Source organism: Stegodyphus dumicola, chromosome 2, assembly GCF_044657685.1.
Source record: "Stegodyphus dumicola isolate Sdum_Otavi_A_Nest chromosome 2, ASM4465768v1".
Lineage (NCBI taxonomy): Eukaryota > Metazoa > Arthropoda > Arachnida > Araneae > Eresidae > Stegodyphus > Stegodyphus dumicola.
In genome coordinates, this window is record NC_140769.1 from 26,796,424 (window position 1) to 26,823,522 (window position 27,099).

The 27,099-nt window shown below is 33.0% G+C and overlaps 1 protein-coding gene across 1 annotated transcript in view; it reads right to left on the minus strand.

The window, feature by feature from the left end:
- LOC118190873 (uncharacterized) overlaps positions 1 to 27,099 on the minus strand; it is a 52,983-nt gene that overhangs the window by 14,168 nt on the left and 11,716 nt on the right. The window contains exon 2 of the mRNA XM_035361670.2: positions 2,800 to 2,962. Within this exon, the coding sequence (XP_035217561.1) occupies positions 2,800 to 2,950 (151 nt within the window). The 5' untranslated portion in view covers positions 2,951 to 2,962. The remainder of the gene's footprint in view (positions 1 to 2,799; positions 2,963 to 27,099) is intronic.

Below are 27,099 nucleotides of genomic sequence, written 5' to 3' on the forward strand. Positions count from 1 at the left end.
TTATACAACACATAATATGATATATTAAATATTACCATATTACTATACAGTATATTATATATTTTGTATAGATTTCGTGCCAAAACAGAAAAGACTGTAACGTGATGAGCGCAAAAACGAGTTTATGTACACTGCTGGCCATTCAAATTGCAGTATCAGGAAGGAATGATCTGACGAACGTCAAAATCACATGAAAGGAAGAAGAGGTTGGGATATGCAAATGATTAGTATTTCAGCGCATTTGGACGAACGCAGGAGGGAAAAACGACATCTGAAGCACTGCATAAAAGAGAAGTTGTGCAACTGATTTCTGATTCGGAAGGCAATTTTGTAAGGTTGTAGTTTGCTCAGTACATCATCTTATGCCTGGAATAATAATTAACGCTTACCAGCAAGTGTCGGAATTCAATAAAGGCACGATCGTTGCCTATCGAGAGTGTGGATTACCATTCCGTGATATCACCCGTCGCTCTGGTCAACATCCGACCACTGTCATGTGAATATGGAATCAATGGGCTGCTGAGGGTCATACTGAACGGAATGCAGGATTTTAACACTCTTCCATGAATAACGCCCGAGAGGAGAGACATACTGTTAGGTCAGTTCTGCAAAACCGTACAACCATGTACATCATGTAACATTAGTCACGTACCACATCACGCACCATTAGTCACATTGAATTGACTGCGCGTGCTTGCACCATTACTGTGTGCATTTCGGTCAGCTGCATTATTTTGCTTATTTTTGTAGTGATTTGTTTGTAAAAGTGCAAAAGTGTGATTGATTTTTGTTTTTTCTTCGTTTGTATACTTATTTCAGTGATCGGTTTGATTTTGCTTGGCCAGCCGACAGCCTGGCCAAACAGGTGGTCTCAAATGTCAATGCAATGGATATTGAAGTAACAGGTTCGAAGATAATTGCTATACGAAGAATGAAAAAGTTTTACGTTAACAAATGGAAAATACAGTGGTTCTCTTCACCTAAAAACAAAGGATTTATGGAACTAATTAAAATCACAAATAAAATGAAATGTAGGAACAATATTGATGTTAATCAGGTTTTATTTGGACATGGTAGGTTTCCGTTCTATTTCAACCGATTTAATCTGCAGGAAAATAAATTATGTATAGTTGTCAAGTTGATGGTGATGCTAGGCATTTCGTGGTTGATTGTAGTTTAACAGCCCCTATTAGACAGATTTTTAACATTTCTGATTTTAATGTAAGTGTCATTAATTTTAAAGTTTTTAAATCATATTCTATTGCTCTAATGAAGTTTATCAATGAAAATAGGACGCTGGTAAGAATCTTCTGTTAAAATTGAATTTTGTATTTATATGGGTTTTAGATATCTATGGTAATCTATGTTGTGAATTTGTGTTTATGGATTTTTGTTTGTTTGTTTGTTGGTCTGTAATTTTGAGTACTTATTTTTGATTTAATTTTTTTTTCTTTTTTTCTTTTTTGGGGGTGGCTGTGTTACTGGCTGCCCTCGTTTGTGGAGATACGGGGTTCCTTCTTTTGAGCTATGGGGACACTCGTGTCCAGGTGGGCTGAAGGGAGCCTCCAATTCTTACAATTCTTACCATTAGTCACCCTGCCAAACGCCATCTTTCAACAAGATAATGCTATGTCACATGTTGCACTTTCGTGTTCTGACATTCCTCGATACACAGTGTACTCGATTGCTGCCCTGGCATGCACGTTCTCCAGATCTGTCGCCCATTGAAAACATCTCGTCATAGGTTGCTGAGAGACTGGCCCGCTTTCTCTCTCCACCTAATACGGTTGATGAAGTGTGCCATAGACTTGAAGCAGCATGGAATGAGTTGCTCGCTTCTGTCATCGAAGCCCAATTCGACTCTATGCCTAACCGGGTAAGGGTTATTTTAGCTGCCAGAGGTGACAGTTGTTTCTGCTAATTTCGCACCCCTGTTAATCCCTAAACTGCTTACAAATTTAATCATTTAATCTTCATGCCATACTCTTTACGTAAAATAAATATCTTTTTTGTATTTCCTTTGTTTCATGGTGTTACAATTTAATGGCCAGCAGTGCAGAAGAGGTCTGTTATATCGTTTCATTGACATTAACAATGCATATTTTAAGCTTCGCCCAGTGCCTTTCTGTTGTGGCACGAGCATAATGTTTCCGCGAAATGTTTCCGCGAAATGTTTCCGTAAACTCCAGGGACAAAAAAAGTTGCAAAGCACTGCTTTAAATGATCTTTTATGTAATTCCTATAAAGTTGTAATGAATTTCAAAAAATCAAAATCTTGCATCGTGTGCCACATTCATCCATTTTACTTGATAGGTTTGGATAAGCCATGCCCATTTCTACTCACAGTCAGTATTTCCATGAAAATCTAGCTGAAATTTTCTAGATTATATCAAGTATGTCAGAAATTGGTGTCCGATTCAGAGTTCAATTCAGTATACAATAACTTTCTTCGTGAAGGGTAACATTTCACATCCTGTGTTAATTTATTGTTAGTGAGTATTTGGAACTTTTTTTATTATATCGATGATTTCGGAACACCTACTTTCACATCAAGTTTTAGGAGGGATATCATTTGTTTTATTTCCTTTTCAGAAGATTACTTCCCATATTTTCGAGATTAACTGAACTATTTAATACTGCTTCCTGTAAAAGAATTTTGATACATAATGTCATTTTTGGTTGAATCAAATCGAATTTTGATTTTGACTTAATTCAATATTCTTCAAACATGCGAAGCGAAATTTGAACAATTGGCTTTCAGTTTGTTACAGAAATGTCAAAATCCGAAATTCATCAAACCTGGATATTCCCCAATCTGTACAGGAACCCTCTGCCTTCGCAGATTCCTGTCTTCCAGCTCGTTTATTCTTTGAGCTCCAATGAAGAAGAACTGAATGTAGACGACTAGCAAAAGGAAATTCCGTGAGTTGAGTGGTGAACTCTGAATCATTTCAGAGCAGACCTGGAATGAATAAATAGTTATAATTTAGTTCATATTACATCGTAATTAAGAATACTTAATTCCAAATCCTTATTAGGATGAAATGAAATAAATTTTGTTGAGTAAATAAATTAAGTCGTACTTACAACAATGGTCAGTATAGTGAAAAAAAGTCTGCTTTGAAGCAACTTAAAAAAAAAAAAAAAAAAAAAAAATACGTGTTCCGTGCGTACGGGTTCGTAATAGATTGAATGCAGAAGTCCGATAAAAAAAAAGATAATCAAACTTATTCTTACCACAAGAAACACAGCAGAACGCTGGAATTTTTCTCAAAGATATTCGTACAATATCACAGTATCACGCAATATAATCAGTAGCTATATTTTAAACTACTAAATCATTAATAGAGCGTAATTTAAAGCGCAGAGAAAGCTAATCCGATCTAACCACTAATTCACTACAATCAACAAACAACAGTTATCTAGACAACTACTGAGCTGATATGTTCTCTCTCTGGCTTTTATAGCTTTTTAAATCGGCCGCACGAGAGAGTTCTAGCAATTTCTGGAAAGCATAAAACATAGAATTATGGTTAGAGTTAACATTGTAGTCAATTACATTTATTCAAATTAAATATCAATTACGGAGATAAACTTTTATTAAATGTTAAATGCATGTGCTTTTATATATTTACTTTTCCGGCGTAGCTTTCTCTTAAAATAATTCTCGTGCTGCATTGCACGGGAATATAAAACAATTTCAATTATAATTCTAGTAAAAATAGCTAACTAAATACAAAATCCGTAACACTATCCCCTTTCTAAAAACTGGCCGTCCCGGGTAGTACAATCCCTGGACAGAAAGCCAAACTTACAACTAAGGCATCAATGCAATAATAAACATCACATTACAATAACAAACAACATGAACATGAACAATAATTGTAATAAGTAACTTAAAACAAATCAAATACTAAATACAAATCAAATCAAATACAAACTTAGAAACAAAAAGGATGATGGTCTTATACTATTTACAATTATATACACTACGTACTATGGCCATAGTAAGAAGCTAACCTGTCGTAATGAACTTTAGGCTTAGAGTCCGATGACTTACGGATCCGAACCACGACGTCGTTTAGCCTGTTTAGAACTGTATAGGACCAAGGTGACTGTATTATAGGACAAAGTCACAAGGCAGGGAAAGGTCACGACCGAAGAGCATCTGAGATGGGAAATAGCCGGTAGTCGGCGTCCAAATGAGTTTATCCTTAAACTGTTGAGCTAAATCTTTCCGAATGAGGGTAACATTAGCTTCTGTGTCAATGATGATATTGTAAGGAACTCCATTGATATGCCCATTGATGGATAGTCCATGTTGCTGGGAACTGGTATTATTTTCCACACACTGGGATGTTCTGCAACTCCTTCGTATGTGCCCTTCCTCACCGTCGTCCCAAAACTTTACGGTCGGTTTCTTGTCACTAATATTCCGTCTGAACGCACTGAGTTGTCTGGTTAAATAGTTTGTCTTATTTTTCGTGCCCAGGGGGTATTCTGCAGTTCTTTCGTAAGTGGCCTTCAACACCACATTTTCAACAGAGTCAGTTTCTTCTCAATCCTACTCCATATCAAAGCTCTGACGTGTCTGGATAAATCATCTAAACGAGCTATCAATTGATCCATTGGCTCGTGGACTCGCACAGCTATGACCGGGTGGCGATCTCTACGAGTTGCTTGCTGGGCTGCCTCGAATTTCATGGCGTACGTCAGAGAACATTTTAAGGCTTTTACACCCGCCGTTCGCGGAGCTTTCTGTATTTCAAGATCTCGGATGCCGTCGATGAAATATTGCAGGGACAGGATTTCTCTTGTTTCTGTCGCGCACTTCGAAAAGGCGAAATGGGACAACCTTTCAACATATGTAGCAAGCTCCTGGAGTGTTTCGGTGGGCTTCTGCTGACGGGATTTTAATTGAAGTCTGCTGTAGTCTTTCAAACATTGCTCCCCGAAATGCAGCTCCAATGCGCCGGACAGAGCTTTGAAATCTAGCCTTTGGTTTTCCGGAAGAGTCTGAAGGATATCCGCTGCGTGTGCTCTCAGAGAAGAGGCGAGATGACAGGCCTTAGCTTGGGGATGTTGTAAATCAATCAGGCATTTGAGAAGAAATAAATAAATGTTTTTCTAACTCACTTCTGGTAACCAAAGAAATGCCAAGACGCATGCGACAACCACGCCAACCATGCTAATCACGTGATATTATTATATCCCCTTGTTCGGTGTCTGAAAGAGTATTGCTTGGCAGCATTGTTTTACGCCAAGCAGAGTTTGGCTTTAGTGTAACCCTAAAGTTATTTCGTTTTTGCTTTATTAGTATGAATGATTTCTGACTTGATGTAAGGGCATATGGTTGTTCGCTCTTAGCTAAGTTACATAGGTAACTATAAGCACATGCGTGTGCTAGTATTCAATAATGTTGTTTTTGTTAAAATAAAATTGTTATTGTTAATATTACAGTCCACTTACTGAAGTTAAGTATCATTAAATAAGTTCGAGCTATCTTCGGCAAGAACAGTTTGGTCTCACGTTAGCCGGAGAAGAAAATGGCTACTAATATTGTTTCGTTGAATCGCCAACGCGGCGTAGTGAAAACGAAACTCAGAGCTTTGATAAAATTCCTTGATGAGTATAAAATGGAGGAGAATAAACTCAACCATGATGTTATTATGAAGACTAAATTGGATTCTTTGTTGGAATTAAAATCTCGGGTTAAACAACTCATAGTGGAATACACCAATTTGCCAGAGGAAATTGACTTGAAGGATAATCTAAGCATTACACAAGAATTGGAAGAAAGCATCGAAGAGTTCGAAGTAAGATTTAGAATTTTTCTTTCTAATTGTGAAACAAATAATACAGATAAATTTGAAACCAAAACTGTTTCTAAATCAAATTTTAAACTGCCTGATTTACCTCTTCCTCAATTTTATGGTAAATGTGAAGATTTAAAAAATTTTAAAGTGCAATTTATGTCTATGATTGGTAATAATAATAATTTAAATGATACTGAGAAACTGTTTTATTTAAAAGCATCACTTAAAGGTGAAGCAAAAATGTTAGAATCATGTCAGGATACATTTGAGTCGCTATTTTCTGCACTTGAAAGCAGATATGAAAACAAAAGAGCAGTAGTTGATGCCTTTATCAATAATTTGTTGAAATTTGAAAAAACCTTCTCAGTTGAGATCACTGGTAGATAATGTTAAAAGATGTTTGAGATCTTTAAGTGTATTAGAATTTGATAGAAATAATTTATCTGATGTTTTGATATTAAATATTTTATTGCATAAATTAGATAGAGAATCTAGAAAAGCATTTGAACTAAACGTAAAATCAAATGAAATTCCCAAACTTGATGAATTTTTAGAATTTCTCGAAGAAAGAATTCGCATTCTTGAAGAAATAAACAAAGTTCGTTTTCCTAAGCAGAGCTATGGTACTAAAGTATCAAATCAATTAAGTCGCTCTAGAAATTCAAAATCCTTGGTAACTAAAACAAACCCTTTTCGAAAGTGTATTATGTGTAAAGAACCACACCCAATTTATCATTGTTCAAAATTTAAGAGTATTTCTGTTTCTGAGCGGTATGATTTTGTTAAAAAATATAAATTATGCATTAAATGCCTTTCTCCATCACACGTATTATCGCAGTGTAAGGCTAAATTCAATTGCTATATCTGTAAGAAAGACACACATCATTCGCTGTTACATAAAATTGACGAAAAACAAAATGAATTGACCTTGAACCTTTCGTCAGTGAATGGGAAAGAGGACTGCCCCTCTCCCCCCCCCCACAACTTTGATGGCAGCTGCAAATAAATCTAAATGTGTGTTAATAAATACAGGGATTGTTTATCTTCGCGATGTTTACGATGAACGAATTCCTTTTAGAGCCGTGCTTGATTCAGCTTCGACTTCTAATTTTTGTACTGTAGGTGTTATGAACTCATTAGGAATAAAAAAAGAACGAGCATTTATTCCAGTTAGTGGAATAGGCAACACTACTTTGAATATTAAATCGCAAATAAAGACGCGTTTATCGAACACGGGCGGCTAAAACCCGCCGGGAACTGGAGAAATTCAACCAATCAGAGACAACCGTTGCGCCAGGAACTTTTGGCGTCATTTTCCGATCGCCAAACGCAATTTTTGTGCAAAACTGGTATACAAGAAAGCAGTTGTTAATGTTATGGTAACTTGTTCGTATTTCTTGGGTAGAAGTAGTTCATTTGTTTTGGTTATTTTGTGTTGCCCTGATATGATTTAATATTTAATTTACTGTAGAAGCGATAAGTGAAGTATGTAAATCTCAATTTCGAAAACAAATACAACTTTATATTCCACTCAATTGGCTAACTCGATACCCAATAACTTTTCTTTACTTTTAAATAAAGGGTGAAAATAATAATTGATAAAAATTACTTACTGTGAAATTTCTGGGCTCTTTGTGTATTTGAAAATGCTTGTTGATATCTAGGTTCATATTATTTCACGTACTCTAAACATCGTGAAATTCAATAAAGAAAAATATTTTAAGAATGTGTCTTTTTTTTTTTTTCTTTTTAAACTACTTTTAAAACTTTTAGAAATTTCTCTTTTGTATATTTTTCCGTAGGCAAAAATCACATTAACAAAAGCTCCTACTGAAATATAGAAAATACAATGATTATTCAGAGAATCTGTATATTAAAATGCTGATGTGGGATAACTCATAAAATAACCCAGGTAACCCAGTAACTCCCAAAAGAAAAAAAATAATTGAAAAAATTAACATGAAACTTGTTTCTGCATTATTCTCCATCGAAATAATTCTGTTTCATTTCATTGTGTTATGTAAAAATAAAGATGTAATTTTTAAAGTCTTGGAACATTAGCACAATCAAGTAATTTTTATTCATGATGAATCTGTGGGGTATTTTACACTTTATATTACACCATATGTGTTACTATGTACATTATTTTCTTTCATTGCCAAGACTTTTCTGAATAATATGCAGTAATTTATCACCTTCATTAGTCTCCAGAGTTTGTAATTATATTTTAGGAAATCACACAGTCTTTAAGCTGCAATTTTAATTCCACTTGCTTATGATTTCAGATGTCATGTATTAATCCCTAGCAGAAATTCTGTATAAGTTTTCTTGAAATCCAAAGCATTTTCTTTTTCTGTACAAATAAAATATTCCAACAACAGCTATCACCATTGGATGCCTCTAATTTTTATTTTGTAAAGAGCAACAAATTGTATATTGTAGTCTACACATCTGCTGCCTATGTTCCTATAATTTGCTATCATTTCTGATTGTGGAATTGTGGTGAATTTTCACAATTCTGTATTATGCATATTAGAGCACGCATAAAAATATTTCAATTAGTAAGAGATTCTATAAGTGTTTTCTTTCTTTTTTTTAAAAAATGTTCTGTATCAATGGTAGTAATTTATTTAATTCATTATTGCAAAGCAGGAAAACAGTATCTTCTTAAGGGTAGATGACTTTCATGAAGTATATGTTTAAAAGAATATGACTTCTGTTCATGCGGCACAAGAGAAATATCCCATGCAGCTAGCCTGTCCACCAGTGTTCAAACTATTAGTGCTTCTTAGTCTTATCTACTCGACTGCTGATGAATACTAATTATGGAAGATAGTAATAATTTTTCTCAGTGTGAAAATTTTGTGACCATTTTATAGAAAGTTTCTCATTGTAGTCTGTTCCAGAATCTTCGGATGAAGTTATCATTACATGATATATCATAATTTATTCTTTATATTGAAACTGATTGGGGAACTTTTTTTTTTTTTCATCTGGAATAATTGTTCTTAGTAGCAGAATAACTGCACACAAAGGACTCTGTTTATAATTGTTATTCTCCAAGCAGATTTAATAAATTAACATCATTCAGTTTATACCAGTGTTGTATAAGAGTCAAAAACGACTTTAAGACAAATGGGTGGTATCTGAGTATAAGTGTGCATTTAGTTACAATAATTAGTAATAATCATTTGTTGTTTTACAATGGTTTACATTAATGTTATGTTTTCCTAATATCTAACATGTTAAATAACAATTCTATTTTGCTTGGTTTAAGGTTGGTTCCTAGGGGCCAATGCTATATTTAATATGTTAAGAAATGACTGATTAAGTGTTAAATTGATAAAAACAACTTACTTATACATAGAAAACAAACACTTGAAATTTTGAACTTCAAGTTATATTTTGTGATTATCCATATGATCCATGCGCAAAAAATATTTTAAAATATAGTATTAAAAAAGAAAATTTACAGAGTTTAAAAATTTATTAAAAAATATTCATATTATGCTACATAATCTGATATTTTGAGCAATATATATTAAATTGTAATTTATCAACCTAGATAAAATTTTGATTAAAATATCTAGTGGTGAGCTATTAAAATATTAACAAAGAGCACACACTTTATTTTATAAAATTCAAAATACCAAATTATGTTTAATTTTTAAATGTTTTAATTTTTACAAAAACGGAAAACAAATAGTAACTGTGCATGAAAAAAAATTAAATAAGAAATATCATGGAAATTACATAAAATAGCAAATAAATTTCATGATGTGCACAATTTGTGCCAAAAGTTGCCCCTCACTTTTCTTCTCACATCAGTTGATCATTTGTAAGGTTTTAAGAACCAGCAGAGATTTTTCAAAAATTTTCTATTCTACTAAAGGTTTCCCCATTTAGCATTGTCTTTAAATCTAGAACTTCATGTGAGTCAAAGAAGGTCTTATTGTGGAAACACTTTTCGTTAAGCTTAAAGCCTGCTTAGCTTCACCTCTATTAATACTAATAGTCTTTATAATAACTATACCTTCCTTTACACTATTAGGAATTCCATTATGCAGTTTTCATGTTAAAACCATCTCGATGGAAATCCTAAAATAATTTATTTATATTTCATGTTTTAATGTAAAATTTAACATATGTTAAAGTACGGTTACAACATGCAAGACGTTTTTCCCTGGAATAAGTAATAAGCAAACAAAAAGAACAAAGGACAAATTGAGCAAAGGATGCGTGCAAACTTCGTACATCTCATCACTGAAGATATCATAATGGACTTTTTGCACCCCATTTAATGTTGAAAACACCTAATATTACTGATACTAAGAATAGGCTAAATAGATTTCACTTGTATATATATCAAAGCTATAATTGCAGACATCTTTAGAAATTTCAAGACACTTTTAACTCAGACTAATTGCCAAGCAGGCTCATTTCCATTGTAGAACTGATGGTAATGAAAAAGCTGATTTCCTCACACAGAAAAAAAAAAAAAAAATTACTGAGTGCATTAGATTTCACTTTCTAAAGCTTTTGACGAATTTAATTTGTAAATTTTTCATGCAGAGTCATTTCGAGCATGTAATCGAAGAACTTGGAATGCTGTTCGAACAAATCCACCTGTGGTCCCAGGTTCTCAAAAATATATAGTTGTCACAAAATTTGTCAGGTCATGAATTTCAAGATTAAAATAAATCAAGAAGGCTTAGAATGATGCAGAATTTGTATAATTCTTATTAATTTTGAGTGTTATCTGATATCTGTTCTTCAAAAGTCCAGGAATAAAAACCTTTTTTCATTTTAATGAAGAAGAGGGACCTACGTCAGTTATTTCTAAAAACTGACACAAGATTTTATGTTAAGCTGCTATTTTTGCCTTACTTTAATTTTATATGTTTTTGTCAGTTAAGTATGACTTTTATCTGCTCTTGAATGTCAGAAACATTAATTTTTCTAAACCATGGGTTGTATCAAAATAAAGTACTTTGGAAGTAGATTTAAGCAAAATAAGTATGTTTCAGAGAAGACTCATAAGTATTACAGAAATATAAATTCTAATTGTATTGGAAGCCTATAACTTTAAAATACATAATTACAAATGTTTGATATGTACATATTTGGATGTATGGTACCTGTCCCCATGCTGCTTGATAAGAGTACTCTAGCTGATGTATTTTGTGTAATATCTACATGACACATATAGTTCACTGGCATGTCGGTTTCTGCAGCCACAGTAATCTTGTTTGCAGATCAGACTTAATATTGGGTACAAATACTTTGTTTTTCATTTACCATTTTATATAGATCATCAGACCAGATAAGCTAAGCAAAAGGTGTCCAAATATATAGTTAGGATATAAACCTAACTATCAGTGTTCAGCAGTCTTACCATTCATGGGCTCTTTTTCAGATGATTATCAACTGCATTATATTACATTATAAAGATCTTCCCATTTTACACTCCTCATGTTATGCTAATGACAATTTTTCTAAAAATCTATTTGTTACATGCATTAATCCTTCACACATCCTTCTTTTGAAATTGGGAAAGAATTCCAGATTTTATTAGATAAACAAAACAATTTAATAAAATTTCATATTAACCTTTTCAAAAATACAGTACATTTGAGATTTTTACTATCAATTTATTCAACATGCTACATTTCTTAAAAATCAAATATCACACAAAAACGTAATGCATTTTAGAAAAAGTTCAATCAAATTATTTATTATTATTTAGGAATCTTCTAATACATATATATATATGTTCTGCATGTGGCTTTGTTGGCTAAATTTGAGTACCTAATAAATACTTATATATATATATATATATCAAATGTTGTATGAACTTAAATCCATTTAGTGCGAATACAAGTTATTATTACTTGCGCAATTGCTGCAAAGTTAGTTAATAATAATTTATTTCCTAAACAGTATTGATTAATTGATTATATTATCTCCTAAGTTTAATTAAAGTAGAATTATTTTAAAAGTGTGCATCCATACTGGTAAGTTATATTTTGAAAGATGTTTTGAAGTAATTTGAAAGCAAAATGTTAATAATGTTTTAACGGGGAGTGGAGTTAAATCATCACGAAGAATAATATTACAATTGTAAAAGTAAAAAATAAAACATGTAATTATTGTCATTGATCGGAAATTAGTTGACTTTTCAAGGGGAACAAACCAACTCCCGTTCAATGATCAATAATTGATAAAAATACGTAAATATGAAAGTGTTTCGTCTTTACTCGAGTTATAAGTTAAAGCCAAACCGGCAATTCTAGTCAGGCCAAATATTTCCGCGAATAGTTGTTACTCAAAGAACTTATTCTCATGAAGCATTTTAGTCAATTTAATTTGGAGTAAAAATCAATTACTGTAGAGAAATCCTGTAAAACTCGAGTAATTGTCCCCGACACTATCATCTTTATGTATTTGAGTACTATATTATTTGTAGAAATTAAACATTGGAAATTGTCATTATGAAATCGAAATCAAAGTAAATTTGAAATAAACATAGAAGATTATAAAAAAAATAAATAATGCAAACTTTGTAAAAACAAATCAAAGAGAACATAAAAATAATATAAAAATAAAATAGAAAATAATATAAATAAGATCAGTGAATGTACATGAAGATATAAAGGCCAGAAAGGTATTAAGTAACTTACATTCTTTCTAGTGGGGGAGTTGACAATGTGTTCTCTTCGTGTCTGACTCAGAAGTGTAGGGTGTCCGAAAATTCTTAGCGGCAGTAGGGGCTTTGAATAATATCAGTCGGTAAGACTTGGGTGAAGTAATTTATGGTAGTGGGTGGGACTTGGAATTCTTGAGAGATGTATTTTGTGGAGTTCTTATCTGAGAGAGACCTTCTGTTAAGATTTTTTTGAAAAAACTAGTGAATGGAAATTAATTAATTTCTGGCTAATTGTCGTGTCGCAATGTGGGTGGGACTTGGAATTCTTGAGTTCTTATCTGAGAGAGACCTTCTATTAAGATTTTTTTGAGAATACCAGTGAATGGAAATTAATTAATTTCTGGCTAATTGTCGTGTTGCAATGATTAAGAATTTAAGAAAGGAAAAAGGCATTTTCGCTGTCCAAGAGCTAATAGACAGTCTAAAGGCAGGAAATAGGCCCATTTTTTTAGTAACAGTAAAGTAACAGTATATGTCTGAAGACAATTAGCTTTTTACAATATATACAATTGAGTAATTACACTATATACAAATCTTTCAACTGACAGTCATCCAACTTATACCGCCTTCTCAGGTTTAGGAATAAATTATCATATCCCTATCAGTTAAATGATTTAGAGTGAGTATTTAACGCCTGCTCTTTTAAGGCAATGGTTGATAAATTGAAAGGGAATTAGATTATTTTTGAGAATTTTGATACGGATCAAAATTTCGCGTTGTAAATCTATTGTATCTGTGCATATAGTTTTAATTCGTTGTAATTGATTAATTATAGTATTGTTAATTACTTTTTTGGATATGTTGGAGTTCCAATTTATTAATTTGTTAGTATTGAAATTGAAGTTTCTTGTTTTGTCAAAAAGTAAAATTTTTTTGTAGTTAATGATTTGAAGATCTAGAAAGTCTATGCTATTTTGTGAATTATTAGTTTTATTAAGTTTAAGACAATTCGGATAAATGTCGGAGTTTTCAATTTTACCAAAATTATATTATGTAAAGGTGGAATGATTCAAGAGGAACTTTTTTCCATCGTGATACGGTTTAGAAAGCATATTTATGCATTTACTGCCGATATTGAGAAGATGTTTCGACAAATTGAAGTATTGCCATCGCAGACCAAATATCAGAAAATACTTTGGAAGGAAGATGAAGATAAGCCTATAGAACTATACAGACTCAAAACGGTAACTTATGGCACAGCATGCGCTCCATATTTGGCACAAAGGACTCTTCAACAGTTAGCGAAGAATGAAGAAAAGGATTTTCCTGTAGCATCGAAAGTGGTCTTGGAAGATTTCTATGTAGACGACTGTCTTACTGGATCTTCGAATTTGAAGGAATGCATTCAGCTCCAGAAAGATTTGACAGAATTGCTCCAAAAAGGAGGAATGAAGCTACACAAGTGGTGTACTAGTTTTGATTCTCAGAACTCTGATTTACAGAATTTTTCATTTGATCGTAATAGTAATACAACTGTGAAGACGTTAGGTATGTTGTGGAATAATAAGAAGGATACATTGCAATATAAAGTTACTGTTAATGAAAAGCCTGATGTTACGAAAAGAGATGTTTTATCTCAAATAGCAAGATTATATGATCCTTTAGGCCTACTCGGTCCTATTATTAGCAAGGCAAAGATATTCATGCAAGCACTTTGGTTGCTTAAGCTAGACTGGGAGGAACAGTTACCACCACCTCTTGCCAATGAATGGAATTTGCTTATTAAAACTCTTCAGAGTATAGAAAATATACAAGTACCTCGTTGCATTTTAAAAGAGACCTTTTCAATGCTCATTTTACAGGGATTTGCGGATGCCTCCGAGAAGGCATTTGGTGCAGTGATATATCTTCAAAGCATTACAAGCCCTGGTGAATATTGTAGTAAACTTCTTTGTAGCAAATCTCGTGTAGCACCAATCAAGACTATGACTATTCCTAGATTAGAACTATCAGCATGTCTACTCCTGTCCAAACTTATGCAAAAGGTTTTAGAAGCTTTGAAACTCAAAATTGATGACGTTAAGCTCTGGTCAGATTCAAGCATTGCTTTAGCCTGGATCAATACATCACCGCATCTTTTGAAAACCTTTGTGAGTAATAGAGTCTCACAAATTCAACAGCTTACTTCTAACTATCAGTGGGGACATGTGTCTTCAGAAATGAACCCAGCCGACATCATTTCCAGAGGATCAGAAGCTACAACTCTTGGATCTAACAAGCTGTGGTGGAAAGGTCCTGATTTTTTAAACAAGGACAATTTTCAAGATAAAAATGGACTTAGTGATGAGCTTTATTCTTCAGAACTGAAACCAGTTACGACTTCCTTGTTGACTTTAAAAACTGATTCATTCTTTGATGACTTCCTAAAAATAACTAATGATTTCTTGAAACTAATACGAATTCTTAGTTTACTTTTCAGATTTATCTACAACTGTAGGAACACAAGTGAGAAACGAACAGGTAGTATTAGTATACATGAAATGGAACTGTCAAGGAATACACTCCTTAAATATATCCAAGGTAGGTATTTTGCAGAAGAAATTTCTTTGTTGCAGAAAGGTCTACAGATAATATCAAGGAGTAAGTTACAATATTTTGATCCCTTCTTAGATGAAAAAGGTCTGTTAAGGGTAGGTGGTAGGATAAAGAATTCTAACTTAAGTTATAGTCAAAGACATCCCATTATTTTGCCTGTCAAGAATAAGTTAACTGAACTTATATTTATTTATTTTCATGAAAAAGATTTTCATAATGGTCCACAATCACTATTAAATTCTATTAGACAAATTTATTGGCCCATTAATGGCAGGAATATAGCTAGAAAGATAGTCCAAAGCTGCATAATTTGCTTTAAGGCAAAACCAATAATTTCTCAACAACTAATGGGAGAATTACCTAAAGAGAGAATTAATATTAACTTTACATTTAATTGTTGTGCTATTGATTACTGCGGCCCATTTTTGATAAAGTACAAAGGGCAACGCAAGGGTAACTATCATAAGATATATGTTTGTATTTTTGTTTGTATGGTGACAAAAGCAATTCATCTAGAGATTGTCAATGACTTAACCACAGAAGCATTCATTGCTTGTCTGAAGAGGTTCTTTGCCCGACGAAGTAAACCAAAAAAAAAATATTTAGTGACAATGCAAAAAACTTTGTTAGTGCAAATACAGAAATAAAAAAATTAATGAGTATTTTTCTAAAGCAGAATGGAACTTTAGCTAATTTTCTAGCCGAGGAAGGTATACAATGGAACTTTATATCACCCAAGAGCACCAAATTTTAATGGTCTATCTGAAGCAGGAGTAAAATCCTTTAAATTTCATTTTAAACGAACAGTAGGAAATTCAGTATTAACCTACGAAGAATTTCTGACAGTAACAGTTCAAGTAGAGGGAATCTTAAATTCTCGCTCTCTTACACCGTTAACTTCTAATGTTGATGATTTAAATGTTTTGACCCCTGGTCATTTCCTTATAGGTCGACCGATCAATTCAATAATTGAACCCAATTTAACAGAAGTAGATAATAACAGACTTAGTTTATGGCAAAAAACTACAAAAATGGTACAAAATATATGGAAGAACTGGACTAATAATTACTTGAGCACTTTGATTCAAAGAAATAAATGGATGATTGCTAAACAAAATATTAAAATAGGGAATATGGTAGTGATTAAGGAAGAAAATCTTCCTACCTGCAAATGGTTGTTAGGGAGAATTGTAGATGTGTTTTATGAGAAGGACAACCTTGTGCGAGTTGTCTCTGTCAAAACCAAAAATGGTATTTATAAACGAGCAGTTACTAAAATTGCTGTACTGCCAATTGAGAAATAATGTACGAAATTTTATGTTTATTTGAAGGTTTGAATTGTAATTTATCATATTTGTTCTTTTCACATTGTAATTACCTGTATTATAATTTGTGCATTAATTTACATTGTATCATTTTGTATTATATGAACATTTATTACTTTTTTGAATTTTACTTATTGTATTGAAATTAATATTTCAACGCCGGGCGGGATGTTCGGTGTCTGAAAGAGTATTGCTTGGCAGCATTGTTTTACGCCAAGCAGAGTTTGGCTTTAGTGTAACCCTAAAGTTATTTCGTTTTTGCTTTATTAGTATGAATGATTTCTGACTTGATGTAAGAGCATATGGTTGCTCTCTCTTAGCTAAGTTACATAGGTAACTATAAGCACATGCGTGTGCTAGTATTCAATAATGTTGTTTTTGTTAAAATAAAATTGTTATTGTTAATATTACAGTCCACTTACTGAAGTTAAGTATCATTAAATAAGTTCGAGCTATCTTCGGCAAGAACACCCCTTATCCTCTTGTTCTGTCGTTATTATTAAGCTTCTGTATATGCTTGTATTAACATTAACTTATTTGTCGTTTATATTATTTTAGTTCAGTAGAATAAATATGTTATTAGTGTTTAAATCTGTATCGTATTATTATTGGATATATCCCTCGTAGCACCACTTAAGACTTCGGAGACTCAAATTCGCTGCTGAGTGTACAAAAGTTAAGCTGAATTTGCTACTTTTATTCTTCAGGGAATCTCATCCATTTGCTTCCGCCACTACAGGAAATTGTCTTATACACTTGCCAGGAGGCCTTCCCATCATATATGCATAGCTTCAGACATGGACGAGCAGACAGGGATGAAAATTTAAAACCCTCAGAATTGCTTTCTTTTGTCGCTTTGCACTTCTTTAAGGTGTCAACTTCTTTGGCGATAGCAGCATAAACCTTTTCTTCAATTTGTCGTTGGACGGCAAAAACTCTTTATTCAATTTGTTGTTCCACCGCAAAAACTCTTTATTGAATTTCTCCAACTGTGTCTTCAACTGCATCTATTCTTCCTTCCATAGCCTCGAACTTGTTTTCTTTTATGCAGGTAATTTCTCTTTTCATTTCCTCTTGACCTACTTTCAATTATGCTTTAACCGATAATTGGCTAGCTTCCATCTCCTCTTTAACGGGATCTTGGCCAACATTCGTCTCTGATTTAACAGTTTTCATCACTTCTTAAACAAAATCTTTTATGTCATCTTTAAATGCAGCAAAAGCTGCCATAAGCTGTCTTAACTCTTCCTTCATCGCTCTAGTTATTGGCATTCAAACCCTACTCCTGACACCAAAAAGGTGTTGCGTGCGTACGGGTTCGTATTAGATTGAATCAATAGGTATCAAATGGCGAACAAATACATACAATACACACAAGATATAAATATGCATTAATAAAAACAAAAGATTACAGACTAACATGACAAAGCCAAATATAAAAATCAGATTGCTATGATTACATTTGAATTGGGAATGGACATTTGGATTGAGAATGGCCCTTTTTTATTAGTATCGTTCTTATAATCGTAATTATAAATTCTGAGTTCAGAGTTACTTATAGTACGTAAACGAATGTGAAACTGTCTGCCCAGGTGGTAATAAAAACTTCTCAGTGGAATTACACCTAGTTCCGCATGAATTCCATTATTTCTAATATAGTACGGTGCGTTTGTAATTTGCCGCAGGCAAACATTCTGGGCAGTTTGCAGTTTTTTACATAGAGGTTAACATGAATACTCTCAAACTGGACAAACGTAACAGAGCATGGGACGCAGAATGGATTTATAAATGAGTAACTTATTATCTATAGATAAAACGCTGTTTCGGGCAATTAAGTGGTTGAGTTTACGAAAACTTCTGAATAATAGAATGTATTGGAGACCATGTAAAAGAATTTGTGAGGATCCCCCCCCCAAAATAATTCACCTGCTTAACGACTTGCTTAGGTCGGTGAGGTTTCAAAAAAACTGCAGCTTTTGTTCGACTTTTCTCTTTTTAGTGAAGACTACGGCAATTGTTTTTCAAAGTTGACATGAATTTTCGATTTCAGTAGCCAGGCCTTTAGTGCATGTATGTGATTTTAAAGATGTTTTATGACAGGGCTAAGAAATGCATTTTGAACAAGGATCTTTGTGTCATCAGCATACATTGCTGTTGGGTGTGGTGGGTATATCGTTCACATAAATATTGAAAAGTGTAAGCCCTCGTAGCGACACCTGGGAGACGCCAGCTGAAACCAGATGTTTAGTGGAGTAAGTGTTAGAAAGGTGAACGACAAAATGTCTACATGTTAGGTAGGATTTAATTATGTGTGTAATTTAATCTGGAAAGACCATATTGTGGATTTTGTATATTAGTGCGTCCATCCAGATACGGGCGAAAGCTTTGGCTATGTCCAGGAATAAACTCTCAGTATATTTTTTGTAGCGAATTCCCTCAGAGATGTGTTCCACAACACGATAAAGTCGATAGGATGTAGACAACGACTTCCGAAATCCAAACTGTTGCGGGATCAGTATATTGTTTGCTTTCAGATGATCATGTATTCTTTTGAGAATAACTGCTTCCATAAGCTTACTTATGCAAGGAAGTAGACTAATGCGTCTCTACCACCCAGGTTCAGATGCAGGCTTGAGAATAGAGGTGATATTTAGCTGTTTTCCACTCCTGGGGAAAGTACTGCCATCGAAGTATAGTATTGAAAATATTGGTCAGCATGGATATTAATTTGAGTGGTGGCATCTTCATCATCTTTTTGTTGATTTGTTCAATACCGGGGCTCCGGTATTGAACAAATCAACAAAACTCCGGTATTGAACAATCAAACCGGTTGTTGATTTGTTCAATACCGGGGGTTAAAATGCTGATGTTAACGGAATATTTCCACATAATGTTCTTTAAATTCTTAATTAGCTAATAACTTCCGACGGTCGGGCTGGAACGATGCTGTTAGTGAGTAGGTTTGTTGTGTAATTGTTATGTCAGAGATAATCTGTTCTGTTGTTGTGTCATGCATGTTGTTTATGCAAAACTGAGATTCCAGATGCAAAGCTAAGACCGAGGGGTACCTCTGTCAAAACTCAACTCCTCGCCATTCCGGAGAAGAAGATGACACAAACAAAAAATAGAACAAATAGACGCTCACAGATTTTAATCGTATAGTCGAGCAGGCCACCCACACCCACCAGATGAGCGGGCTGCGTTCAAAACGAAATTTATAAGTTTTATGTACAGCTTGAACAAAAAAAAAAAAAAAAAAAAAAAAAAAAAGTACAGTTCTTTATCTCCGGTTCTAGTGGACCGATTGTCGAAATGTAACTTGCGTTTTCCATGTTTCGAAAGCGCGATTTAGAATGTATAGCAAATTATTCTAACATAGGTCCTTTTACACCAAATCGGACTTTTTCTGAAATAACATACTAGTTTTTTTTCTATATTTCGATTGTACGACTGAAACTATGCCAAAGTGCCAAGTTTTGTAAAAATCGCAAAAGTAGTTTTTAAAAAATTAGCTCTCAAAATTTTAGCTCCTCCATGTTAATTTAATTTGGTACATATTTATTAATATCTCTTTTTTTTTTAAAAAAAAAGATATTAACACACAAATAATAAAGAAAATAGCAAAAAGATAAAGAAAATGCATAAAAACATTTTAATATGAATAAAATCAGTTTATTCGTTCCAAGCAACAACCATTTCGTAAATATTTTTTTGTTGCCAAACCAGGAAACAAAAACTTTTGACACTTCAGGTATGCGTACGACGTCATGATTTAAATTTAATGTAATATAACAACTTTTTTCTCAATATCAATAAAAGAATTAACTTAGCAATAACATATGGTGTCAATTATTCTAACCTGAAACAAAAATGGTTGCCAACAGTAGCTATTTATTTAAAATGCTGATATTAACGGAATATTTTCCACATACAATGACGTCACATGCAGTCGCATGCTTCCTTCAACGCCAGGATATGACTGTATATATAAATAATATGTTAAATATTTGGAAATGCTAATTTTGTTTCATATTTTGTAAAACTTATAAGTTTTTGATTAACAAAGTCTACGGTTTAAAAGCGAGCAGTTGCAACACTTTTCGAAATAAAGCATTTTTATCTCCAGCAAGCGAAACTGTTGCCACTCGAAAAAATGAGGGCGAAAATTAGCGTTTTGAAAGTTTTTAATTAACATGTCAGCTAATTAAAGTCGTGCGATGATGAGAATGGTCAAAATGGCTTGCCATTAATTTTTACCATGAATCCGGAGGTACACTGCTCAAAAAAAAAAAAAAAAAAAAAAAAAATGGGACAGTCCTATATCTCCCGATCTACTGGGCCGATTGACAAAATTCAAATTGCGTTCTTCATGTCTTGAAAGCGTGACTTAGGATATATATTAGATTTATATATAGCACTATTCTAACATAGGTATTTTGACACAAAATCGGACTTTTTCTGAAATAACATACCAATTTTTTTTACATATTTCGATTCTACGACTCAAATTACGCCTAAATATGAAATTTTGTAAAATTTGAAGCGAAATTTACGGAGAAATTCACAAATTTATGTTGGCACTTTTTTGTCAGTTTGCGCCAAGAATACTTTACTTGGCGAACTTCTTAATATATGGCAACCTAGTTTCTTTTCCCGTGAGAGGAAAAAAAGTCACCATCGTTCCTTTTTTCCAAATAATATTCTTTATATTATATTTTTAATTATAACTTATTATTTTAAGTAATTTTTTCTTTTTCGAATTTCATTTTAACTGTTTAAGTAGCACTTTTTTTTTTTTTCTTTTTTTTTCCGAATAACTGTTTTAAAAATTTCCATTTACCTATTCGAACTGCGGAAATAAAGGTGCAGCGTTTATTTATTTATTTTTTTTCAAATAGTTTTCTTTATATATATTTTTTGTCATAGTTTTTATTTTAGGTCCTTTTTAAATTTTTATACTTTTATTTTAATTGTTTGTGTTGCATTGTCTCTTCAGATAATTGTTTTAAAATTTTCTATTTATTCCTTCGAACTGAGCATTTTAAATATATTTATTAATATCAATTTTCCAGAATTTGATTTTATTTATTTGAACTGCGTTTCTTTCGGAAAAATTCTTTGTAACGCAGACTACGATGCGTTTGAAAACTGCATACTATATTAAAAGAGAAAATACAGTACAGTTTTACACGCCTTTCAATGTTCCGTTCAGAAAAAATATATATAAATAAGAGAGATGTATAACTGATATTTTAACTTAGGATGATTTGTATACACTGCTTTAAACAGTTTTATCATTGGGCCCATTGCTTTACACAATTTTATCCTACATTTGATTTCTTAAAATGTTATTCATATTTTAGTCAATTTTTTTTTTTTTTTTTTTTTTTTTTTTTTTTTAAATCGCAAGAATCAAATATCATAAGATTGAAAAGTTTTAAATTTAAAAAAATACGAATGCTAAATTTTACGAAAAAATTTATTTTTCTTCTCTTTTTCTTTAAACATTCTGAAAGTATATTGAAAAGTATCCAACTTTTCGAAACATTTTGGTATTTCTGACAATCATTTAGTTATCGCCTTCCATTTCATAAAGGCCCACAAACGGCCGAGCGGAAAAGTTGCTGAACACTGGTAGTTCACTTCGGGGTTCGAACCCCGGTAAACGGGCTGGTTGCATGGGCGTTTTCGTGGATTTTCTCATGTGTACCGCGTATGACAGCTGGTTTCTCTTAGAAAGTTCTTCACAAAGTATTTCGTCAGAGCCATTATCAGTCTTTAGAGGCTAAACATTTTAAAGGTATGAGATGAAAGGAAAGACTGGTTTCATCAAAAGGTTTTGGTTTAATTTACTATGACAAAGCACACTACGGCTATCTGCCTAAGGGGAGGGATGCCTTCCTGGAGGACTTTCTAAAGGAAACTGGCTCGCATACACGTTACACATGGGGAAAACCACGAAAACGCCCATGCAGCCAGACCGTTCGCGGGATTCGAACCTCGGACCGAACTACCAGTGTTCGGCGACTTTACCGCTCGGCCGCTGTTTCATCAGGAAAGGAAAAAAAACATCTTTAGGTGACATCCACATACATCACTGGATAAACTCCTGAATCTTCAAATAATTCGACTGAGAAATCATTGTGAAAATTTGACTGAGAAATTTTGACTGAGAAAATTTGAGAAAATCATGGGATTCACCATTTATGATACGATATGATGTTCTATAACGTAATTTACACAACCATATAGTTTAAAACCAGTCGCTCTTCACTTTAATCTGCAATGATATCGTTTTGTCTTTTCTGTTAACACAAGCTCAATTGATGGTATTTGCTGGTGTACACGTCCAGGTGTTTTCTCTTTGAACACCCAAATTCTTTGAAGTATCCTGAAAGTATATTCGAAAGCGTCCAACTTTTTGAACATCTTGGTATGTCTGACAGCCAAATTTCCCTGCAAATTTTTGCTTACTTTTCTCCCTAATTTTCTTCTTTCCTTCTACAGTTATTTTCAGTGCACACACAAGAAAATTAAGATTTTTCGACTGCTAGACTTCCATACATTTTGCATTCTTGTCAATTTTTTAAAATATCAATTATATGAATTGCGTTTCAGCTAAAGACAGCTTTTCATTTTCTAGTCATTTTAGCTATAAATAAAGTTTAAAGCGAAGTCCAAAGGATAAATATTTTAATTAAAAGATTTTTGCTAAATGACAAAGAAATAAAACAGTCCAGCAGGGTTTATTCTGCACCACAGAGTAACCCAATTCTTATATCGGCTGAAACAATCTAAATCATACTAAAGATCATGTTTTTTTTATACAGTCTAGAACGAGAGAGAAAAATTAGCTTCTTAAAACATTCTTTCTAAGAGACTTAATGTAAAAGATTATATTTATATATATATTTTTAAAGCTGGGACTTGAACCAAACTGTCAAACTTTTAAAGTTTAATTTACATAGTGGTTATAATTAAAGTTCCAATTTGAAATGGTCATAAAAGGAAAACTACCGGACCAAATGTTATCAAACTTGGGAATCGTGTAAAGGAGGTTATGAGAATTTATTTTCCGCGGAAAAAAAAAGAGTTCAAAAACTCACCACCAGGGGGAAAATGGCGCTGTATACAATATTGTTAAATGAAATAAGGCACGAAAACATCTGTTTAAAATGCGTTTAATATTTTCCGAAACGTGTTACAAAGCATGTTCAATGTAGCGTCCAGCATTTTCCGAAAGCAAGTTAAATCATGTTATTGCATTCTCAACAGCAGCTCTTAGCATATCAGGTTTGGTTTTGGTTTGGTTTATTAGATTACGGCAAAGCACTCGAGGGCTATCTGCCTTAAGGGAAGGATGCCTTCGTGGAGGACTTTTTAAGGAAAACTGGCTCGTATACACGTTACACATAGCATATAAGGAGGAATGTTATCAGTGTATCACATTTTTCATTTCTGCCAAATTGTTTAGATTATCACCATAAACAGTGCTTTTGAGATAACCTCATAGACAAAAGTCACAGAGGTTGAGGTCTGGTGGGAAGAGGGGAAGTGTTGGCCTATAAGACGTTCATTCGTGAAATGTTGCCTAAGTAACTATGCGACACACTTGAGGTGGTGCCCAGCCCTGCATAAAAATCGTAGTATCTAAAATTCCATGTTACTGCAGTTCATGTATCACGAAACATTTTAATATTGGCTCTAAGTGAGCTGCAATCGCAGTAGTCCAGCTGTCCACTGCTCTTCAGAAAAAAATGGTTCAGTTATAAAACTAGCTGTCATTCAACAGTAAACGGTGTGAAATGACTGTTATGCAATCGAATGCAGTAGGAGAATGCAATGGAACTAGATAGATAACATGAGAGATTTCTTTGGCCCAAATCGATTAAAAGCGCTTTGAATCAGTATCTTCATGTTTTAGTGTTGAATTCAGGCTTAAAAAATTACAAATTAGCGATCTGTAAGAAAACGATTTCCAGATTGTACGCACTTGTGAGAGTGATTTGCGATCTCACATTTTCTAATCGCTAATTCGTGGTTTTCACGGACGAAATTCTCACTTACAGGGATGGCGCACTCGACATTTATCGGATTTAACGTCTTTAAATGGTAATTTGCCTACTTCAAAGATTCTTAAGGCTATACAACATATTAAACCCGTTTAACAAAAGGTTAAGTTAAATTCCGACCCATATTTCGTTTAACAATATTGCATACAGCGCCATTTCCCCCCTGGTGGTGAGGTTTCGAAATTCCTTTTTTTCGCGGAAAATAAATTCCCATGACCTCCTTTACACGATTTCCAAGTTTGATAACATTTGATCCAGTAGTTTTCCTTTTATAACCGTTTCAATGTGGAACTTTAATTATAACCACTCTGTATATTATTAAATTTTAATTTGAAGCTATGCATTATATGTATACCATATAATGCATAGCTTCAAATTATTTTCGCTTTTATGGAAAAATAAAAAATCGAAGCAAATATACTTAGTATAATGGACCAAAACTGAAAACATTTCCCCTCCCTCCGAAAATAAAATATTGAAATTTCGAACTTGAATTTATTGGGTTATCGAAATATTTAATTTGACTTATCTTCTAAGTCCTAGTTCCGACAACAATTCCGTCAAAAATTCCGAATTACTTAAGCTAAAGTAAAAGATTTAGTATGTATTCACTGTATGTTAATAAAGTAATCAGAGTGTAATAAAAATAGATTATAGAATTTACGCTGATGTAACTTTTTGTCTGACTGCACAACATGTAATGGAAGAGAAGGTTTGTAGAGATCTGTTTTTGACATGCCTCTAAAAGTAGATGTCATATTAATTTTGTCTCTTCAATGTCAAAAAACTTTCCTTTGAGGGGCAACTTTAGTTTCTGAGAAAGAAAAAAAATCACAAGAAGACAAATTTGAAGAACATGCAGGACGATTGAGTACACATACTTATTTTCGGAACACAATCGGTTCTCCGACTGGTTATTGAATAATGAAAAGATGCATTGTCATGCAATACAAAACATTTGGAATACGTTTTCTGGATGAATAACGTAAGATTAAAGTCATCTGCTTAATTCACATCTATTTACAAGTCAACTACTCGGGCAATTGCAGAATTGTTTTGATCCTGAGGTTGTAAGACAAACCTAATATCACTGGATTTAAACACTTCTTTAATCTTCCGAGAACGTTCCTTCTTTAGCTCATATTCCAAGAATATTAAGTGAATACAATTATTGCCAAAAAAATTGAATATTCATTTGCACTACGGCTTGGTAGTTTACTAACGAGTTAACAAAACTTAAATTCTGCTTTTTGTGTCTAAGAATACAACAATATTTTAAATATTTACAAATAAAATATTAAATTGGAGATTTAATTGGAGCCTCATCAGTTGCCTAGCATTTGAAAAAAAAAAAAAAAAGATTGTTAAATACTAATTGTTTGCTGCTCAGTCTAACCCAGGCTGCATGGTTGGTTTTCGTAGTTTTTTAAGTTCTTTTTACAAAGATTCTCTATGAAAGCATCTTAATCAAATAGCTCCCATGTTCTTTCTATATTCAAATAACCAACTAACCTAGTTTAAGCGCGATTTCCAAGTGAAGTTACTAGTAAAATCCGAATACTCATTAAAAATCATGTAGCTAGCCAATCGGGAGTAACATGAAAGATACGGCGCCAATAATTGAAATGTTGTTACGGTACGCTGTTTCTTAACTTAGATGGTCATTCCTTAATTAAATAGCCCACCAACGGCCGAGCGGTAAAGACGCTGAACACTGGTAGTTCAGTCCGAGGTTCGAATCCCGCGAACGGGCTGGCCGCATGGGCGGTTTCGTGGTTTCCCTATGTGTAACGAGTATACGAGCCAGTTTCCCTTAGAAAGTCCTCCACGAAGGCATCCCTCCCTTTAGGCAGATAGCCCTCGTGTGCTTTGCCATAATTAAATAATCCAATCCAATCCTTAATTAAATATAATTGATTTGTAAATTCTACTAGAACTGACGGTAAGAATTGAAGTGGAAATAAGTAATATGGTGTGCAATCTTGATTAATATAAAATTAAAAATATTTGCATAGAAAAATGTTTGCATTCAGACAGAAAGTTTTTTGAAATATTTGCAATTACTTTATAAGAAGGATTTATTAATAACCGTAATAATTACTTATTATATTACTGATGATTAGGATTCAGTTCTTGTCAATTACATTCCAAATTAGAATTTTAAGGATATAATGAAAATACGCTACGCACAAAAATACATTTTAGGGCAAAAATGAGTTGATTTTTTATGTTTTAAAACTTCTTAAATTCATTTAATAAACATCGTATCCTCGTTGTTTATTGAATTCAGAATGTTGGTGTCGTTTATATAATTATTCTTACTTGTCCATAGAATCTGCTGACTTATCCAGACATTAAGTAGCTGCAGATCATTTCTACATAACCATTGAACTTCCATTAATTCAGTCTCTAGAGGGTTGTATGTTTATATCATAATTTGACTTTTATAAAAAATGATTATTCTAAATATTATGTTTCTATAAAAATATATTGTGCTTTAAAAATATGGATAATAGTATCAGCCGCTCTTCCAGCCACTTCAAAAGCAACAGTTTGTTTAGAAATAAATTATGCAGTTAATGTCATAAAATTCAAATAAATATCAAACGAAAATTCTCAGTTTTAGACAATTCGATTTAAACGAA